This window comes from Engystomops pustulosus, chromosome 2 (genome assembly GCF_040894005.1).
Source record: "Engystomops pustulosus chromosome 2, aEngPut4.maternal, whole genome shotgun sequence".
NCBI lineage: Eukaryota > Metazoa > Chordata > Amphibia > Anura > Leptodactylidae > Engystomops > Engystomops pustulosus.
In genome coordinates this window covers 108,656,822-108,675,329 of record NC_092412.1, presented here as the reverse complement: position 1 = coordinate 108,675,329, position 18,508 = coordinate 108,656,822, and the positions used below count along the sequence as shown (strand labels likewise).

General features: G+C 35.6%; 1 protein-coding gene across 13 annotated transcripts in view; it reads left to right on the top strand.

Annotated features, from left to right (window-relative positions):
• DMD (dystrophin) overlaps positions 1 to 18,508 on the top strand; it is a 1,566,296-nt gene that overhangs the window by 403,137 nt on the left and 1,144,651 nt on the right. For all 13 annotated transcript variants that reach the window (XR_011853162.1, XR_011853161.1, XM_072135922.1 and 10 more), the window contains 2 exons: positions 4,972 to 5,064; positions 9,482 to 9,559. Coding sequence is in view for 11 of the 13 variants with exons in the window: in XM_072135922.1 (XP_071992023.1) it covers positions 4,972 to 5,064; positions 9,482 to 9,559 (171 nt within the window). In the remaining 2 variants the exon portion in view is untranslated. The remainder of the gene's footprint in view (positions 1 to 4,971; positions 5,065 to 9,481; positions 9,560 to 18,508) is intronic.

Genomic DNA, 18,508 nt, shown 5'->3' with positions numbered 1-18,508 from the left:
TAAGCCAGTTAATTCCTTATGTAACACAATAAAAGCACTGGAGGACTTTGGCAGGGTCTAGTATTACATGCATTATTGAGCATCAAATGAGGTCAGCCATCTCTAGGGAGTTCCCCTTCAAATGGGAAAAGGAGTGTGTCCCTTATCTTGGTATAAAAGTCTGTATTCCTCTTAAAAACAAGGTCTCAATTAACTTTCTCCCTTTATTTCATAAACTACAAGAGGAAATTAAGGCTATGAGCACACTGGAACACTCCTGGCTGAGTAAAATTACACTCTATAAGATGATGATCTTACCAAAAATCCTACACACCTTTAGAACTATGGCTATCATAGTACCCAAATATATCATTAATAAATTCCAAAAACAAATGTTAGACTGTATTTGGAGTGGCCATAAACCAAGAGTAAACACGAGAACCCTCCAAACACTTAAAATAGAGGGTGGGAATGGCGTTCCTAAGTTATAAATGTATTATAAAGCCTTCCTTTTCCAAAAAGGTAAAGAATGGTGTCAGGAACAATCCAAATCTGCATCGCCACATAAAGAAGCACAACTAGCAGGAGGTACTCCCCTCCGTTCCACCAACCGAGAGAAAAATTTTCACTGAATGTATCTGACTTTCTTCTATATGCACAGGTTAAACCCTTTATTTACAAACTTAAAGGCCCAAAAGTTTCTATACCAGTAAGCCTTGCTAACTACCTGGAGGGTACCCCTTGTGGATCCTTAAAAAATACAAAAGCAATAAATAAGACATTAAGAGGTGCCCAATCACGAGGTCAAATTTCCTCATTGACTAGATGGGAGAGGGATTTGGGAAGTGGCATCTCTGAAAGAGAATGGAAACAAGCAGCGTTGGTTTCCTTAGGTCCACTCTTCATTATCACCCCAGGAAATATTCTCTAGCAGCCTTCAAATTGTGTTGTTTTCTGATGGACCTCTGGGGTTCAGTATTGGGTTGAGCCACCGGAGGATCCTCTGGTACTCTGGTGGGCCAGTCCGACACTGGAAACAAGCAAACTATTGAACGTCTAAAGCCTCCAAATTGGCTAAACTCATGAAATTACATCACAATTGATTACTAGGTGGTACATGGTGCCGAGAAAATTAGCCAAATTGTTTCCAGGCTCCACAGGAGATTGCTAGAGAGAATGTGGTAGAGAAGGAACAACCCATCACATTTTCTGGGGTTGCAAGCTCATTAGCCCTTTTTTTAAAGCAGTTTTCGAACTTTTCTCCAGACTGACAAATTCCCAGCTCTTTCCAAAACCTTCCCTAGCTCTTCTGAACATCCGAATAGATAAAATTCACAAAAAAATTCGCAAATTGGTGGGACATATGCTGCTATCAGCTAAGCTTTTTTATTGGCTAGAAATTGGAAGAACACCTTTTCCCTGAATATCAATGTCCTTATAGATCTACTGGCAGAGCATTGCTTGCCTTCAGAAAAAATTCCTTCAAGGTGTTCCCAAAATATAAATATACCAATAGGAGTGGTCACAGAAACCTAACAGACAGATTGATTATCTGCTCAATAGTGTCTAATTACTGACCCCCTTGCTTGGGAAGGAGGAGGGCAACAATGCTAGGCCTATGTTTCAGTTTTGTTCTAGTCCTAGTCAGAGTTTTAGTTCTAAGCTTATAGTTATAGTTGGTCATGATGAAGGTTGTATAAGATGTATAACATACCTTAAAGGTTCAAAATGATGATGTGGGGTTCACCAGGTGAAAACTGGAGGCCCATAAAGAAAATTGAAAAATCTCGGCAGACACAAAAATCTACTGTTATAATAGGATAAAGAACTCAATGATTTATGGATTTTGTACAATATTTAATGTCTGTATTGTTGATAAAATAAATAAATATTTATTTTGGGAAAAAATTATAAACATTTAAAGCATGTAAAAAAATATCAACTTATATGTTAAAACAGGGTCCATGAAAAAAATTCCCTACTTTGCAACTGCCCTGGAACAGGTGCAGATTTGTGCCTAAAAAGTGGCAAAACTTAGCAAAAGAAGTGATACATAAGTGAAAAGTTGCACAGAACATTTGGAAAATAAAGATACATGAGGCACACTGCACAAGGTGTGCTTGAAAAACAACAGCAAAAGACACAGTGAAAAGATGCAAAATCAACAAAAGTTGCAAAAAATGAGACAATTAAACTAACAGAAATAAAGATACATGTACCCCACTGTTTTAAATTTAAAAAAAAACTGTATATTGTATTCAAATAATGTCACCATGAGTACTTGGTGCACTGTCAAAGTTGTTAAATTAATTACCTATTATTTTTTCTTTCATGCTGTCAAGTCCTTAGCCATGAGTTACTTAGTGTGAACAACAAAAGAAAATTGAATACAATTATCATCTACATTCAATGCAAATTAAGATTTATACTCAGTGTGGGCGATAAAATGATATCATTGTGTAAATAACAACCGTTATTGTCGTATTGCTTTTTACCACACAAAAACAGTAATATCTTTAATTTAGGGAAATTTGTAAGAACAGTGATTTAGATTTCACTTAATAGCGTTATGTGTAAATGGATTGTAAGAATAAGAATTTTTAAGAGACTTTCATATACAAAGTTAAATAAGTAGTATTTGCATAGCAGAATTTTACACACACAGAAATATGTAAATATATATATATATATATATATATATATATATATATATATATACATATATGATGAAACAAAGTGGCTTTATTCACCCATGAATCTACGTTTCAGCTGATCCACCTTGATAAAAGCTATATGGATCAGCCAAAAACGTATCTGCAATGGGTGAATAAAGCCACTTTGTCTCACCATATCTATTGGTGTGTTGGATGCTTTCTGCTATATATCAGTAAAAAATCACTCCTAGATTATAAGCAAATAATGGTGTACCTTTATTCTCATAGGACCACAGCTACATTTCAGTCCTGGGACTTTTCTCAAGCTTAACAAAAGACCCAGACCTGATGAACTGAAATGTTGCTGCGGTCTTATATGAATAATAGTACACCTTTTTTTGCTTGAAATCCTTTAGTGCTGCTATTTTTTACCTATAGATGTCAAATATTTTTTATATATATATATATATATATGCATTTTTACTTTATTTAGCCAAATCATTGTATACAAAATGCATAAATATGAAGTTCATATTTACCATATCAGCAATAAACACAGCGAAAATATACATTCCATTACAGAATCACTACATAGTTTGGCTTTCCTCAACAATTAAAAAGCTGTCGTGATACAGATTAGTATAAAATATTTCCCCTCTTTTCCCCAAGACCCTCCCCTTCCTTCCCCCCGGTGGCTGGTGATGTTATATGCACGCCATAAATATGGATTCAGCAGTTGCTATCATAGGCTCTGGAGTTATCAAACCACATTTTATGAAGAACTAAAATGTTGCTGCGGTCTTATATGAATAATAGTACACAGTTTTTTTGCTTGAAATCCTTTAGTGCTGCCATTTTTTACCTATATATGTTAAATATTTTATAGGCTAAGTCTGTGTCCTATACATGTCGAACATTTATCAAAAATCTATTCAATAAAACTCAGCCTCTATCCCCACTTCCTTGGGGTGGTGCACTGGGCAACTTAAACTTCTTAAATTGAAAAACCCATTTTTATTGCAAATTCAGATTCCCCATAAAAATGAAATGGATTTAACTAAGTTCTTTTTAAATTTTGGTGACAGAGAGCGCTGTAATGGGCAAAAAACTAAATGTGTGCAAAAACATTAATAAAAGGTGGATAATTTTATAAAAACACATGCGATCCAAAATCTGAAAATAAATGTATGCAATATTTTTCTGAAAGCTATTTATTGCTACAAAAATCAAGCACTTAATGTACAGTATTCAATATTTAAAAACTTTGTAGACAACAAAGAAATTCCACATCTACAGAGAGGAGGAGACTTAAGTTAATGAACCTCCCCAATGTGTAAGAGGCAAAGGGACTCGCATTCAATGTAATATTTCCTAGGAAATCTGAATCTGCAATAAAAAATGGGGTTCCCTTTTAAAATTTTAAAGGCTCCCTGTCCTGCTCAGTGGGTGGGGGTAGGAGGCCGTGTTTGGTATCATTTTGGATAGATTTTTGAGAAATATTTGCCATATATATGTTTAGTGATTTAATCCAATGTGTATTTTGCAAGATGTTCCACTGCTAGACCTTTTTTTTTACACCCTGTATATATATTTATGTAAAATAAATATACCCGTATTTTTCGGACTACCAGACGCTTCTTACTATAGTACACCCCAGATTTAGGCTTTCAAAAAAAGAAAAATATATTTTACACCAATTAAAATATCCCTGTTGGTCTCACTAAAGCACGGCACACACAGACATACATTTACACACACAGCCCTGCATCATCATCATCCATAGTTACACGCACACAGCTCTGCATCATCCATAGTTACACACTCAGCACTGCATCATCCATATAGTTACACACACAGATCTGCATTATGAATATAGTTACACACACAGCTTAGCTATACACACAGAACCCCCCCACACACACACACACACACCTCTAAGAAGCATGTGATCAGTCACATGATTCCGACATCACCGCAGGTCCTGTACCTGTAGGCAAAGGGAGAGAGCAGTACAAAACCTCTCCTCTCTGGGAGATCGGGTGCAGTTCTAGATCAGGGTATCACCCGATCTCCATTACAGCAGTCAGGAGGTGCTGTATCCTCCTGACATTCCATCTATAAGACGCAGGCGCTTTTTAGCAAGATTTTTTCTTGCTAAAAAGTGTGTCTTATAGTCCAAAAAATACGGTATATTTTTGTCCAACCCTATAGAAAGAGGAAGTTAATCATATGATTGTCTTTTCAGATTTTGCAACCCATAAATTTCTAAATTGTGGTCAACAAGACTTTAATACTTTCGTGTAAAATAATCTCAAATTTGAATTTCTTATCTTTGCAGTTTGGGAAACATCCAGTTGAAGATTTGTTCAGTGAACTTCAAGATGGAAGAAGACTTTTGGATCTTCTTGAAGGCCTCACTGGTCAAAAACTGGTAAGGCTTATGAAAACTCAACTTCTTTTTTATATATTTTTTTATTAGGTTAGGTAGGAAGCATTAAAATAACAGCTGGGCATACAATCCACCTTTTCTTTTGGATCATCGTTTCCCTGACCTTGATCCCTGTCCCTGATCGTAGGAAAAATGCAACAATTAGCATAGCAAGTGTTGCCGATTCTTGTTGGTTTGGGTCCGCTCATCCCTAACTACAGAGCTATATGCAATAATAATTTAAGGCTGCAAAAAGCTTACTTTTGATACTTAATATTTTCTTTTCTGAAAATTTCTAGTTCAGAAAAGTTGTAAAAATTTTTTATTAAATGGTGTTTTGAGCCAATAGAGCTACATTTTTTTCAGCACAACACAAAGTGAATAGATATACAACCATTTTTAAATTGCAAAAACAAAATAAAAAATAGCAAAATTAGTATGTTACTGTTAATGTATTTTATTCACGTATACATTCATACTTTCTCTTGAAAGAATAGCATGTTGAGAATTCTACAAATCTCATAAAAGCAAAGATAAAAGGAAAGGAATAATTTGCAGGTTGGCAGCTTTAAAATATAAGCAACTATTACTTTTTGGATTAAATTGAAATTCAGAATACAGTATTTGCTAACTAATAACATGTTTCATTTTGTAAGACACATTTCTGACATATTGTCAAAAATCTATCGATGAAAGCACACATAGACACTAGAGAAAAAAAATCACAATCTTCTGCTTTCTTATCAGCTTTTAAAATACATGTCCCTTTTTGCAAAGAAATATGCAATCCCAAAATTCCAGACAACTTATTAAAATTTTTAAGAGATAAGAAATTTCTTTAAAACATAGAATGCTCAAATGCTTAGCCCATAAGAGGCCCGTGTAAATTTGTATTTTATTCAGCATGCATATTGTTGTCACATTTTAATGCCTGCTATTTTGAGAACAAATGTTCCTGGTGAATGCCTTAAGCATTATGCAATCAGACTGCCATTGTCCCAACTTTCATCAGTCCTATCATTGAAAAACACTTGCTCTGAAACACAATGTCAGTTTTGGTCTAAGGGCAAAGTGTCCCTGAATAAATCCACATTTCTACATTGTTATTCAAGACATGAAGTGGTTTTTGAATTCTAAAAAACAAACACACAAATAAAGAAGTCAAGAAAATCATCATTTTTAAATTTAGCTTAACCACATGCGGACCGCCTTTTCTTAAATAAGATTCTCTTTTACATTTTCATTGTTACCATCTTAAGCCCAGCAATATTTCATTTAATTTGCTGTCATTGCTGTAGGACAGGTTGATTTTGTTGTATGCCAATTATCATTTTTAAAGCCGTCCCATTTTGGATACATGAAAATTAAGTAGCTTTTGTTAAACATTTCAGTGGAATTTAAAGAAACTAAAAATGGACATCATCAAAAAAGTACAGCTTATTTATTTAACCTTTAACTACAAAATTGACTTTACATTTGCTTGTCTCATCTGGCTCTATAGCGCCATGAAAATATTATAGTTTGGAAAGCACTTTCATGGTAAAAAAAAACAGTAACATAACAACATGGGGAAGTAAAATGGCTGAAGATCTTCAGGTTTTTGGTCACATTATAAAACTAAGGCCCTACTTTTATCAAATACTTTTTATTGAGAGTTGAATACATTTAACAATAAGTAAAAAAAATGCAGATGTGGCTAAGGAGGTGTTTATTAACATTGTCTTGTCTGAACATTGGTTTGTTTCTTCCTAGCAGCATTGATTAATTATGTACCACAACCAGTAGTCTCCTGTCTTGTTCACTAACAGTTAACCTGCTGTGATGTATAGAATCTTTATCCAATCAGTGTTGGAACCAGGATTCTGACATCACACAAAAGGTCATGGGAACTTATCCTCAGTACTGTACAGTTGCAGTGCACACCTGACCAAGATTGGATGCATTGTGTCTTCTTATATCTGGTTTCTTTTGACCCCTTGACTTGTCTTCCTTGTCCCTTTGTCTAACAATTTTGTACTTTGTTGCCCTCTAGCCTTATGACTTTGCTTTGGTGGCTTTTTTATTCTTTTGTTTGTCTTGTCCTTGTCTGAGTATGAAGAGTCTGGGCACCCAGTTACTGGTCCCTGACTTGGGTGGTTTTGTGAGAGTAGGATGAGAGTGCATTCAGTTTTAGGGCCTACAGGCTGTGTCTGTCCTTGTGTTCTCAGCCTGGTTTATTGAATAATAAGATTACTGAGGTTAATGACATTGTTGTGGTAGTATACCATTTCATCAGGGGATTTATATCTGTTCTTGCTGGACAATATTGAGTTTTGGTGATTAAGATGATACCTCAACCACAATTATAATAATATTTATTGATTTAAAAAGTTCCACAATTCATTATTATATTATTTATATAGGAAAGATTTAATTTCATGAGATAAACAATAACATTGTCCTTGGGTTCTGCATTTATCTAGAAAACATTTGAAAGTGAAAAATGAAAGCGATGAAAAACATTCAAGACAATAACCAGCATATGTCAGTGTGTTTGCCTGATAGGCTGTCATGGCAACCAAACTCCATTTGTTGAATGAGCTGAAGATAAAGTACTGAATTGGATGACGCATGTCAGTTACTTACAATATGCTGAGTTTAATTAAACATAAACCCTTTATATGTATACATATTAAAAGAGGAAAACATATTTGGAAGACAATAACATGTTGACTACCTATAACTTAAAACATTTATCAATTTTATGCCTATTTTTCAGAAAACTAACAAATAGTTACAATACACATAATACTCTGCAACACTCTAGAAAACTCTACCCTATTGAGGTAAAATACCAAGCACAGCCACTGTCAAATCAATGATTTGTAATAAAGGAGATGACAGCTTATCGGTCAGCACAGGGGTATCAAAATTCCACTAATCTTTATTTTGATGACCTATTTGTATATAGATTGGGAGCCCTTATGGGAGAGGTCTTCCTTCCACTTTTTTTCAGATCTCTGCAGTTTTTTTTATTTTGTTCATACATTAGTTCTTGTCTAAATGTGATGTAGTTGAACCCCTTACTGAATGTACAGGACCATGGATATAATTGTGCTCAATAAATAAATGAAATAATAATAATATTAATAATAATAATAATAATAATAATAATAATAATAATAAAAATAATAACAACTATAGAACATCAATAGAAAAGTTCAAGAAATCCAATTAGGGGATAATGATCTATCTAAAGAAAATCAAAAACAGCAGCACAGTCTAAATAAATACAAAATAACATGCTGTTCTTAATCTTTACAACCTGCAGAATGCAAATTATCCATCTATCTATTTATCTAATGTCTCTCTACTGCAGCAGTTCTCAACCTTTGGGTCGCGACCCCGGCGGGGGTCAAACGACCAAAGCACAGGGGTTGCCTAAAGCCATTGGAGCCACGATTTTATTGCATTTTTTGGCACAAATACAATATTCTTGTACATGATTTGGGGTCACCGCAACATTTCTTTCTACTGAAAGAAAGAGGTTACTAAAGTTCTAGTTTCTAACTAGAGTGTCAGGCTCCATGGATAGTGGACCCACTGGACCACTGAGGATGACGTAAGCCAACACCTGGGACAGGAGTCTAAGTGGTACCTGGTTTTCACCAGAGCCCGCTGCAAAGCAGGCTGGACTTGCTGCGGCGTGGTACCAATAGATTGCTCCACAGGTGTGGCTTTGTCCAATCTGACAGCCAAGGCAAGGTACACAGACGTTAGGCAGAATCGCAGTCAGGGACAGGCAGGAGGTCGAGACAGGCAGCAGAGGAGCGTAGTCAGGAACAGAATTAAGGTCACAATGGTAAATCACTATAAACGCAAAGGACATGGGAACACGCTTTTTCTAAGGCTGTGAGGCACAAAGATCCGGCAGGGAACACAGGAAGGGGCTGGGAATTTATCAGGAAAGGTATCTGGCCAGCACCAATTATTGATGCGCTGGCCCTTTAAATTTAACAGGTGCAACGGCCCACACAGAGGTACATGGGTGCGTCTCCGACCAAAGACAGAGGTTGCAGGGGCACCCGTGACATAGAGGTTGTCTGTAAGTCAAATGTTCTTAAGTTGGGGACTGTATATTGATATTATCCATATTAGTGGATATAGATATTATAGAGCAGGGTACCCCTAGACAGAAACTGGTTTTTGATTAAGAAGCAGCTATTAGGAGGTGTAGAGTATGACTAGACAGTCCTATACTGCATCAGATTTATCATCCAGCTATAGACATGTATATGAATCTGGTGCAGAATAAGACTGTCTAGTCTAAATCTACACTGTCTAACCTTAGGTCACTTTTTATAAATCTACCCCAATATGTTCATTTGTCATTTCTCATCTATATTGAATAAAATTCTCAATAAATCTTTATTTTTAACAGGTAAAAGAAAAGGGTTCTACAAGGGTTCATGCTTTAAACAATGTCAACAAAGCACTTCAAGTCTTGCAAAAAAACAAAGTAAGTAATTACTTATTTTTATCCAGAATTATAAAAGATTACAGTAGTGGATTATAATACGGGCAGTTTGGGAGTATCCCGGGGGCCCAAGCCTTCTAGGTGGTAGGAAAAAATTTCTGATACAGTGAAATAGGTGAAAAATGCATTTGCCCCATTTTCTCATGAGTTCGGTTTTTATGATAGCAAATTTATCAAGGTTTTATAGTGTTTTCAAACATTTTAAATAATTAAAAAACCTTCATTGCTATCTTTTTGGGAACTGCTTGACCTTTTGATCAGTTTTTATTAAATAGTTGGCCACTTTACCTAAGGGTATTTTAATGTTTGTGAGGGCAGGATATACATCTATTAAAAATTTTGCACCATCTTAATGATTTGTTGAAGCCTCCTGTCTTTGACCTAAGCACCCAGACATTCCTGACCATAAAGTGGCTGCATATGGAGGGTCATGTGATCTCTGACCAAGAGTAATATCCATGTTGGGACCATATGTTAGTGTTCATGAATTATTAAGTTCAAGGTCCTGGCAAAGCAATTATTCATGGACAGATAAAAATCACATGACACTCCATTTGCAGCCATTTAATGGTCTGGAATGTCTGGCTAATGAGGTAGACAGGAGACTTCAATTTACATATCAATAAAGTGGTACAGATCTTTTAACCCCTTAAGGACCAGACCCTTTTCTGTTTTTGCATTTTCATTTCTCACTTCCCACCTTCAAAAATCTATAACCTTTTTATTTTTCTACATAAAGAGCTGTGTATGGGTTTGTTTTCTGCGTAACAAATTGCAATTCATTGTGACAGTATTTAATATTCTGTGCTATGTACTGGGAATCCGGAAAAAAATTCTGAATGCATTGAAAATGAAAAAATTCATTTGAGCCATTTTCTTGTTGGTTTGGATTCTATGGCTTACACTAAGTGTCCCAAATGACACGCCTACTTCATTTTTTGGATCAGAATGATCCAAAGATACAATATTTAGGTTTTATAATTTTTTCATACATTTACAAAAATTAAAACCTACTGTACAAAAAAAAATATATTTTTTTACTGTATTCTGCCTAATAACTTTTTCATACTTTGGTGTACAAAGCTGTGTGTGGTGTCAGTTTTCACGAATTTTGGTATTTTCAACTTCAGTCGCTATTTTCTGTTACGTGGTTAAACGCTAAACGTTATTATATTTTGATAGATCGGACATTTTCAGATTCTAAGATAATGTGATTTTTACTGTTTATTTATATAACTTCTAGGGAAAGGGGGACTCATTTGAATTTTTATGTTTTTTTTAAATATACATTTTTTTTACTTTTCTTTATTTTTAAAAGAAAATTTTTTTTTATCGCAGCACTACCCTGACATTAACATTGATAGGAAATGGACAGTGGGCGTGCTGATGGTGACATACAAGTGCTTAACTGTATCAGCAAATTTGAATAAGACAGAAAGTAGCACCAAGCACCAATCCACAAAGTAGATGTATGAATAAAAAAAAATATTTTATTTTTCACTTTTCACAAATATTCCCGGGATATTCATCCACTTAAAAGGTATACCTTAGAGCAAACACTTGAGGTATAACAGTTAAAAATAAAACTAATATACTATACATAGAAATATACACACTCTTTAAGACCTCATGCTGGGCTGAAAAAGAGGCAAAAATGGCACTAATAGGGCCCAAGTGCACATTTCTGCCTTTTAAAAATAGAATATAGACTACAAAAATGTGGTCTGTGGATACTATGATTGTTTTGAGTCCTTGTAATGTTTTATTCTTTATTTTTGCTGTTTAGTTGTTGATTACCAAAGTCATTTAAGTCGATACTTTGTATTTTTACACTGTCCGTGACGCTCTGACTAGATGGTAATGTCTCTATTGTAAGAAAGAGTAAACAAAAATGGTTCTGTGTGGTATTTAGGATACAGGTCCAACAACAGGTTTTTGTTACGACTGTCAGATCTTTAGTTTTTCATTGTATAGAGTCACACTCACGCTTTAGTTGAATGACACAGTATCCTCCTTGGGGTCCGATGCCTCGCTGTGCACTTGGGCCCTAATAGTGCCATTTTTGCCTCTTTTTTTAGCCCAGCCTGAGTTCTTAAAGAGTGTGTATATTTCTATGTATAGTATATTAGTTTTATTTTTAACTGTTATACCTCAAATGTTTTCACTAAGGTATACCTTTTAAGTGGATGAATATCCTGGGAATATTTGTGAAAAGTGAAAAATAAAAGATTTTTTTTTACTCATACATCTACAGCTACAGTGTGGATTGGTACTTGGTGCTACTTTCTGTCGTTTTCTTTAATTTCCATTGTGAAGCAAACCGCTGGTGAGTATGAAAAGGGCTCAGCCTATGAGGCTGCTTCATATTCCCCCTTACGCAACATTCAGGAACGTCTTTTTGCATTAAGGGGTTAATGAAAGTATATTGGTAATTTACATTATATCTTATATATTGCTGTTTATTTATATTTATATCAGTTCTTGCAAAATGGGGGGGTTTGAATTTTTAGGTTTTTTTATTTTAATTTCTTTTAAACTTTTTTTACTTTTAATTTCACTATTTTATAGACCCCTTAGGGTACTTTAATCCACGGTTGTCTGATCGATTCTACCATATACTGCAATATGCAGCAAATGCTTACGGTCTATGGAGAGGGCTCAGCCTGTGCACCCTCTCCATGCATCGGGACTAGTAATAGTAATAGTAATTATAATAAGAAAACCTAAAAATTAAAATCCCCCCCTTTCCCTAGAAGTCATATGACTATAAATAAACAGTAAAAATCTAACTATCAAAATATAATGACAGTTTTTCACTGTGTTTACCCCATAACGGAAAATAGCACTGAAAATTGCACTTTTTTGACATTTTAAAAATATTAAAAATTCTATAAAAAGTAATCAAAAGGTTGTACAGTCCTAAAAATGTTAGCATTGCAAACATCATCAAAAACCACCCACAGCTCTGAAAACCGAAGTATGAAAAAGTTATTAGCTCCAAAAGATGGCAAAATAACTAATTAAAATTGTACAGGAGATTTTAATTTTTGTTAATGTATGAGACATTATGAAACCTATGCAAATTTGGTATCTATGTAATCATAGCAACACAGAGAATAAAGTAGACATGTCATTTCAGGTGTACAGTAAAATCTGTAAATTCCAAACCCACAAGAAAACGGCATAAATGCGTTTTTTCACCAATTACACTACATTTTACATTTTTTTCCTGCTTCCCAGTACACAGCATGGAATATCAGATTTGTTATGCAGAAAACAAGCCATCACACAGCTCTGTGCATGGAAAAATAAAAAAGAGATTTTTGAAGGTGGGGAGTGAAAAATGAAAATGCAAAAACCAAAAAGGGCTGTGGCGGGAAGGGGTTAAAACCAACTGGAGCTCAGCTTTCATTGTTGTGGGAAAATGAAATATTGACTCTGATTGGTTGCCATGGACAACTAGAACAGTTCTGCTCTCAGATACGTCTGATAAAACTCCCCTTTATCTTCTATACAATGGGTAAGTGTTTTGAAGGTCCAAACTTATTGAACATGATATAAATCTTTCTTGTCTACAGAAAATCTTTCATGTAATTGTTCTGTTGCTTGCCCTTTAAGTTTTTTGTGTAACAAAGATACACATACTTCCAAAACTTTGCATCGTTCCACAATGAGAGAAGACAGTAAGACCATTTTGCCAATTCTGAGGTCAAAACAGTAAGGCCTTCTGCATTATTAACATTGAGATGCAGGTTATAAAGAACATTGTATTTGCATACTACGGCATTCACTGGGTTTTTCAAGAGGCAGCTAAAGTCAATGGTGTAAATAAGTCATCACTTTTATTATACTCTAAACTTTTGATATTGTGAAATGATAAATAACTTTGCACAACATTCAGTAGCTTTTTCAAATTCTATCAACTTTCACCTCAAGGATAAATTCAAATGAACAAGATTATTCGCTAAGAAAAGTTGCTGTTTCCTAGGATAGCATGTGAAAGATGAATGTTCAGTATTTTGATGTATTGCACTACTTGGGAACTTTACTGGGACACTGCTTTAGATGTCTAAGTAATATCGTATATTGATTTATCAGTTTGTGAAGAACTTTCTTTCAGCTTGCATTGCATAAAATGTATTCATAAATCGCGGTGACCTTATGGAAATGCTAAACTAACCTGGATTATCATGTCAAAAAATCAAGATTTGGATAAAGAATTGTTCACTTGTTACATGTGAAAGCCGAAATGGTTATTTTATTTAAAAGACACTTTCTAGCACTTTATCATTGAAGCTGGCAGAAAAAATACTATTGATACATCCAAAGTAGAAAGAAATCGTGTCTCAAAAAAAATGGCCGCAACAAATGTTATTAATCGATCACATTATAAGAATAAGCTTAGCCTAATTATTTTTAAATGTTAACAAACCTTTAAAGGGGGTTGGGTTTGGGGTTGGGTTTTCTCAGACCGGAAAAAAAGATCATCTATTTTTGTCTAGGATTTTAGCCATTTACCGTACTGTGCAAATAATATGTTATCTTTATGGGTCACTATGATTCTGGTGATACCTCATTTATTAAATTTTTTTACAGCGTGCATTGTGCAAATCCAATAATGCTTCAGATTTGTGGTACAGATTGTTGATGGCGATACCAAATATATTTTTTGTGTTTTTGAGCTTTGAATGTTTTATAATGTTCTTCTGGGGACTTTGAAAAATAAATAAAGAAAGAATTTATTTATTGTAAAAATGTTTTTAACATTCCTTTAATTTTTTTTCCTTTTTCGTTAATACTTGGACTTCAACAAGCCATGCTCTGATGGCTTGTTCAAGCCACTGTATTGTAATGCTACAAAACAATAGAGAGAATGAGACAGCACCCCTGAAGTTGCCCATTGGTGTCTTCTATCATATGTTCGGCTGCCCACAGTTGTCGGCTCCTGTTGCCAGGACCCCACACTAGATTCAGCAAGGAAAACAGCAGCAGATTTGATGCAAATAAGATGTGCTTTTTATAAATGGAATGATTTAACGTTTCAAAATAGTTTTACTTACTCAAGTGTATACAAGTGATATACAAGGATGCAAAGATATAAATATGATTCTGATTCTGGAATAGGGAGTTCTATTTTGCTATCCCTGATAGTCGATTTCTGTAATTAAGTAATTCTTGACTTAGGCATTGGTTGATATAAATAACAAAGTCTGATTGTTTTATCTGATGTCGTTTGCATGTCCTTGGATATGTGAAAGTATCACCTTTAACCATGCAATCCAAAAAACGGTGAAGGAAGACCTCCACCGTTCTATGGCAGATATGTTGACGATACTCTGCTGGTGTGGCAGGGTGAAAAGGAAAAGGTTACAGATTTCATAACATGATAATAAGATCAATTTAAAGTTTACTTTTGGAGCACCTTCCCTTAAAAGATATTTTCTGATATTAAAATAACAGCTACAGCCAATCACAATATTTTAACCACTACCATGTACGCTAAACCATCGGCAGGAAACTCTATCCTATTGGCATCAAGTTGTCCTCCTTCTATACAGTGCAAGCTATCCCTTATGGAGAATTTCTCCATGCTAAACGTATTTGTTCGGATGACACTAGTTTTGAAGAACAGTCCAACATAATTGTAAACAAACTAAAGAAGAGGGGGTATTCTCACTAATGCACGCAAAAAAGCTAGGAGGTATTAAAAGAAAATAATTACTCCAGAAAAAACGCACATCCCCAACATCATCCACCAGCATCCCCACATTTAGTACCCCATACAGTCCACAATTTAATGAAATTAAGAGAATGATCCAAAAATACATAACTGTTCTTAATAAGGATTACCATCCTCTATGAGATTATGAAAGATGGACACAGGCATGGAAAAACTTTGGGTAATATTCTATCCTGCAGTTTATTTAATCCCAAAAAGAAAAATAACATGGCTATCGGTAAGGGGTTTCTAGGTGCAATGTCTGCACTTTTGCGGATAATAGAAAACTGGAATTCAGAGTGAACAAAGACAAGATCTGCAATATTAAAATGTTTATCAATTGTGACATACATCGTCTACATTATTCGTTGCATATGCTGTGCCAGTTTATATGTCGGCTGTACAATCCAAAACCTAAAAACTCGCATTGCCCAACACATCACAGGTATCAAGAATGGGGACGTTAATGCCTCAGGTGCTGATTTTTTTGAGGTTCACGACAAAGATATTTCCCCGCTACGTTTTTTTGTTATTGAACTAGTTAACTGCTCTGCTAGGGGTGGAGACTGGAGTAAAGTCCTCCTTAAAAGAGAAGCATTTTTGATTTTGGCGTTGAATTCCAGATATTCAAAGGGCATGAATTTGAAAAATGACCTCCCGTATATTTATTAATGCTTGCTGTACATTGCTATACTTTTGCTAACCATTGATGCCTGTGATGCTACAGATATTTGTTTCTTTTACCAGCTGTTCACTTCAGTCACCGGATATAATGTATACTATTGCTAATTGGTCAGGTGTATCACTTGGTTTTTGAGGTATTTGCATTGTACCATGACTAAGGCTTAGTGTTAAGCCGAAACGCGTAGGTTATCGAACCTACACCAACCATGCACACGCTCCGTGTGTTTTCTTTTATGAGCATTTAATAAAGACTGCAATTGGATTTTATTTGGATGTGCCCCGGTCTTCCTTCACCGGTTTTTGGATTGCATTGCATGCCAGATGCTGTGGAGCACTCCCATAAAGGACCCCACCCACAGAGAAGCCTGGGTATGTGAGACTTTTTTTTCTACATTTTTACCACCTTTAACACCTTAGCGCTCTGCGCCGTAGCTGTACTGCGCTGAGTCCCGCGATTAGCGCTCAGCGCAGTACAGCTACTGCGCAGAGCCGATGCCGGTTCAGCGCTGTATAGCAGCCGAACCGGCATCGTTAGCCGCGGGATTTCAGCGGTAATTTACCGCTGACATCCCCGGCTAACACCCGCGGTCGGAGTGGGCTCCGATCGCGGGTGTTTAACCCGTTAAATGCCGCGGTCAACGCGACCGCGGCATTTAACCTACCTTCTGGGGGTCTTTACCCCACGATCGGCCCCCCCGCACCGTTTTGGGGGGGGGGGCGATCGCTGTTTTGGCTCCTCTGGGGTCCGATCGGGACCCCAGAAAAGCCTGGAGGGTTTACCTTTAAGATGGCGTCTGTGACGTCATCTTAAAGGCAAAGTGTCAGCCTATGCATCTGCATAGGCTGGCACTGATAATACCCTGCAATACATTAGTATTGCAGAGTATTATCAAGAACAAGCAATCAGATGATTGCTTGTTCATATCCCATGGTGGATCATGTAAAAAATGTACAAAATAATGTTTTTCAATAAAAAATTACTTTATAAATCACTAAAAATGCCCATAAGCCCCAAAACATATAAAGAGACATATAACGCTCAAAAAAGTCTAAATCATAACACAAACCCCACATATATAGTATCACCGCGTCCGTAACAATCCATAGAATAAAACTGAATAACTATTGAACCCATATGATGAACGCCGTAAAAAAAAAAACGCCAAAAACCCGCCAAAAATTATGATTTTTACCTATTATATCCCACTAAAAATGCAATAAAAAGTGATCAACAAAACATATGTACTCCAGAATGATATTGTTGTAAAGAACAACATGTCCCGCAAAAAACAAGCCATCAACCAGCTCTGTAGCCAAAAACGTAACAATGTTATGCCACTTGGAAGACGGCGATGCAAAAATTATAGATTTTCCCCCACATTAGGGTTTTATTTGGCAAATTTAGTAAAACATAAGAAAAAATATTCATGTCTGGTATCCCCGTAATCGTATCGACCCATAGAATAAAGATAACATGATTATTAGGCTATACGGTGAACACGAAAAAAAAAAAAAGTAAAAAATCCAGTACAGAATTGATGCTTTTCTACTCATGACCTCAAAAAAAGTTCCAAAATTTTCAACAATAGGTGATACCAGCCCCAAAATGGTAACACTGGAAAAAGCATCTCGTCCCGCAAAAAAAATGCCATCACATGACCCCAATAACGGAAAAGCGAAAATTTTATAGCCTTCAAAAGGGGGCAACCAGAAAACTAAAATCCTGGCAGCTGCAGGGTGCTCCTTCCCTTCTGTGCCTCGCTGTGCCCCCATAACACAAGTAATGTCCACGTGTGGGGGGTCGCTGCACTCAGGAGAAATTGTGGAACAAATTTTATGGTGAGTTTTCTCTTTTTATCTTTTGGAAATGTGTAAATTTTAGGGCTAAATGAACGTATAACCGACAAAATTTGACCATTCTAAATTTCACCGCCATTTTGATTCAATTACTATGAAGATCTCAAGGGGTTAACAATCTTTGTAAATGCTGTTTCTGATAGCTTGAGGGGTGCAGATTTGAAAATGGGTTGATTATATAGGGGGGTTTTGTTGCTAAATATGTAAAATTTGATTTCAAACAGTATTTATCCCCAAAATAGTCAATTCCGAAAATACGGAAAATCGCTATTCGATTTGTAGGCTGCGTGACGTCAAAATAAATTTCATTTCAAAAATTATGAAAATGTAAAGTAGACAAATGGGAAATGTTATTCTGCAAGTTATTTAGGTGGTAAATTTATCTGCCTGAAAACGCAGTGATTTTGAATTTCGAAAATGGCAAATTTTTCTAAAAATTCATCATTTTTTTCTTTTTTTTGTAAATAAACGCAAAACTTATCAGCCAAAATTTACCACTAAAATGAAGTACAACATGTGGGGAAAAAACAATCTCAGAATCGCTTTGATAAGTAACAGTGTTCAAAAGTTATTACCACAGGAAGAGACACTGGTCAAATTTCAAAAAAAAGTTGCGAGCCTTAACCTGCAAACAGGCTGCGTCCTTAAGGGGTTAATCATATTGTTGCTGT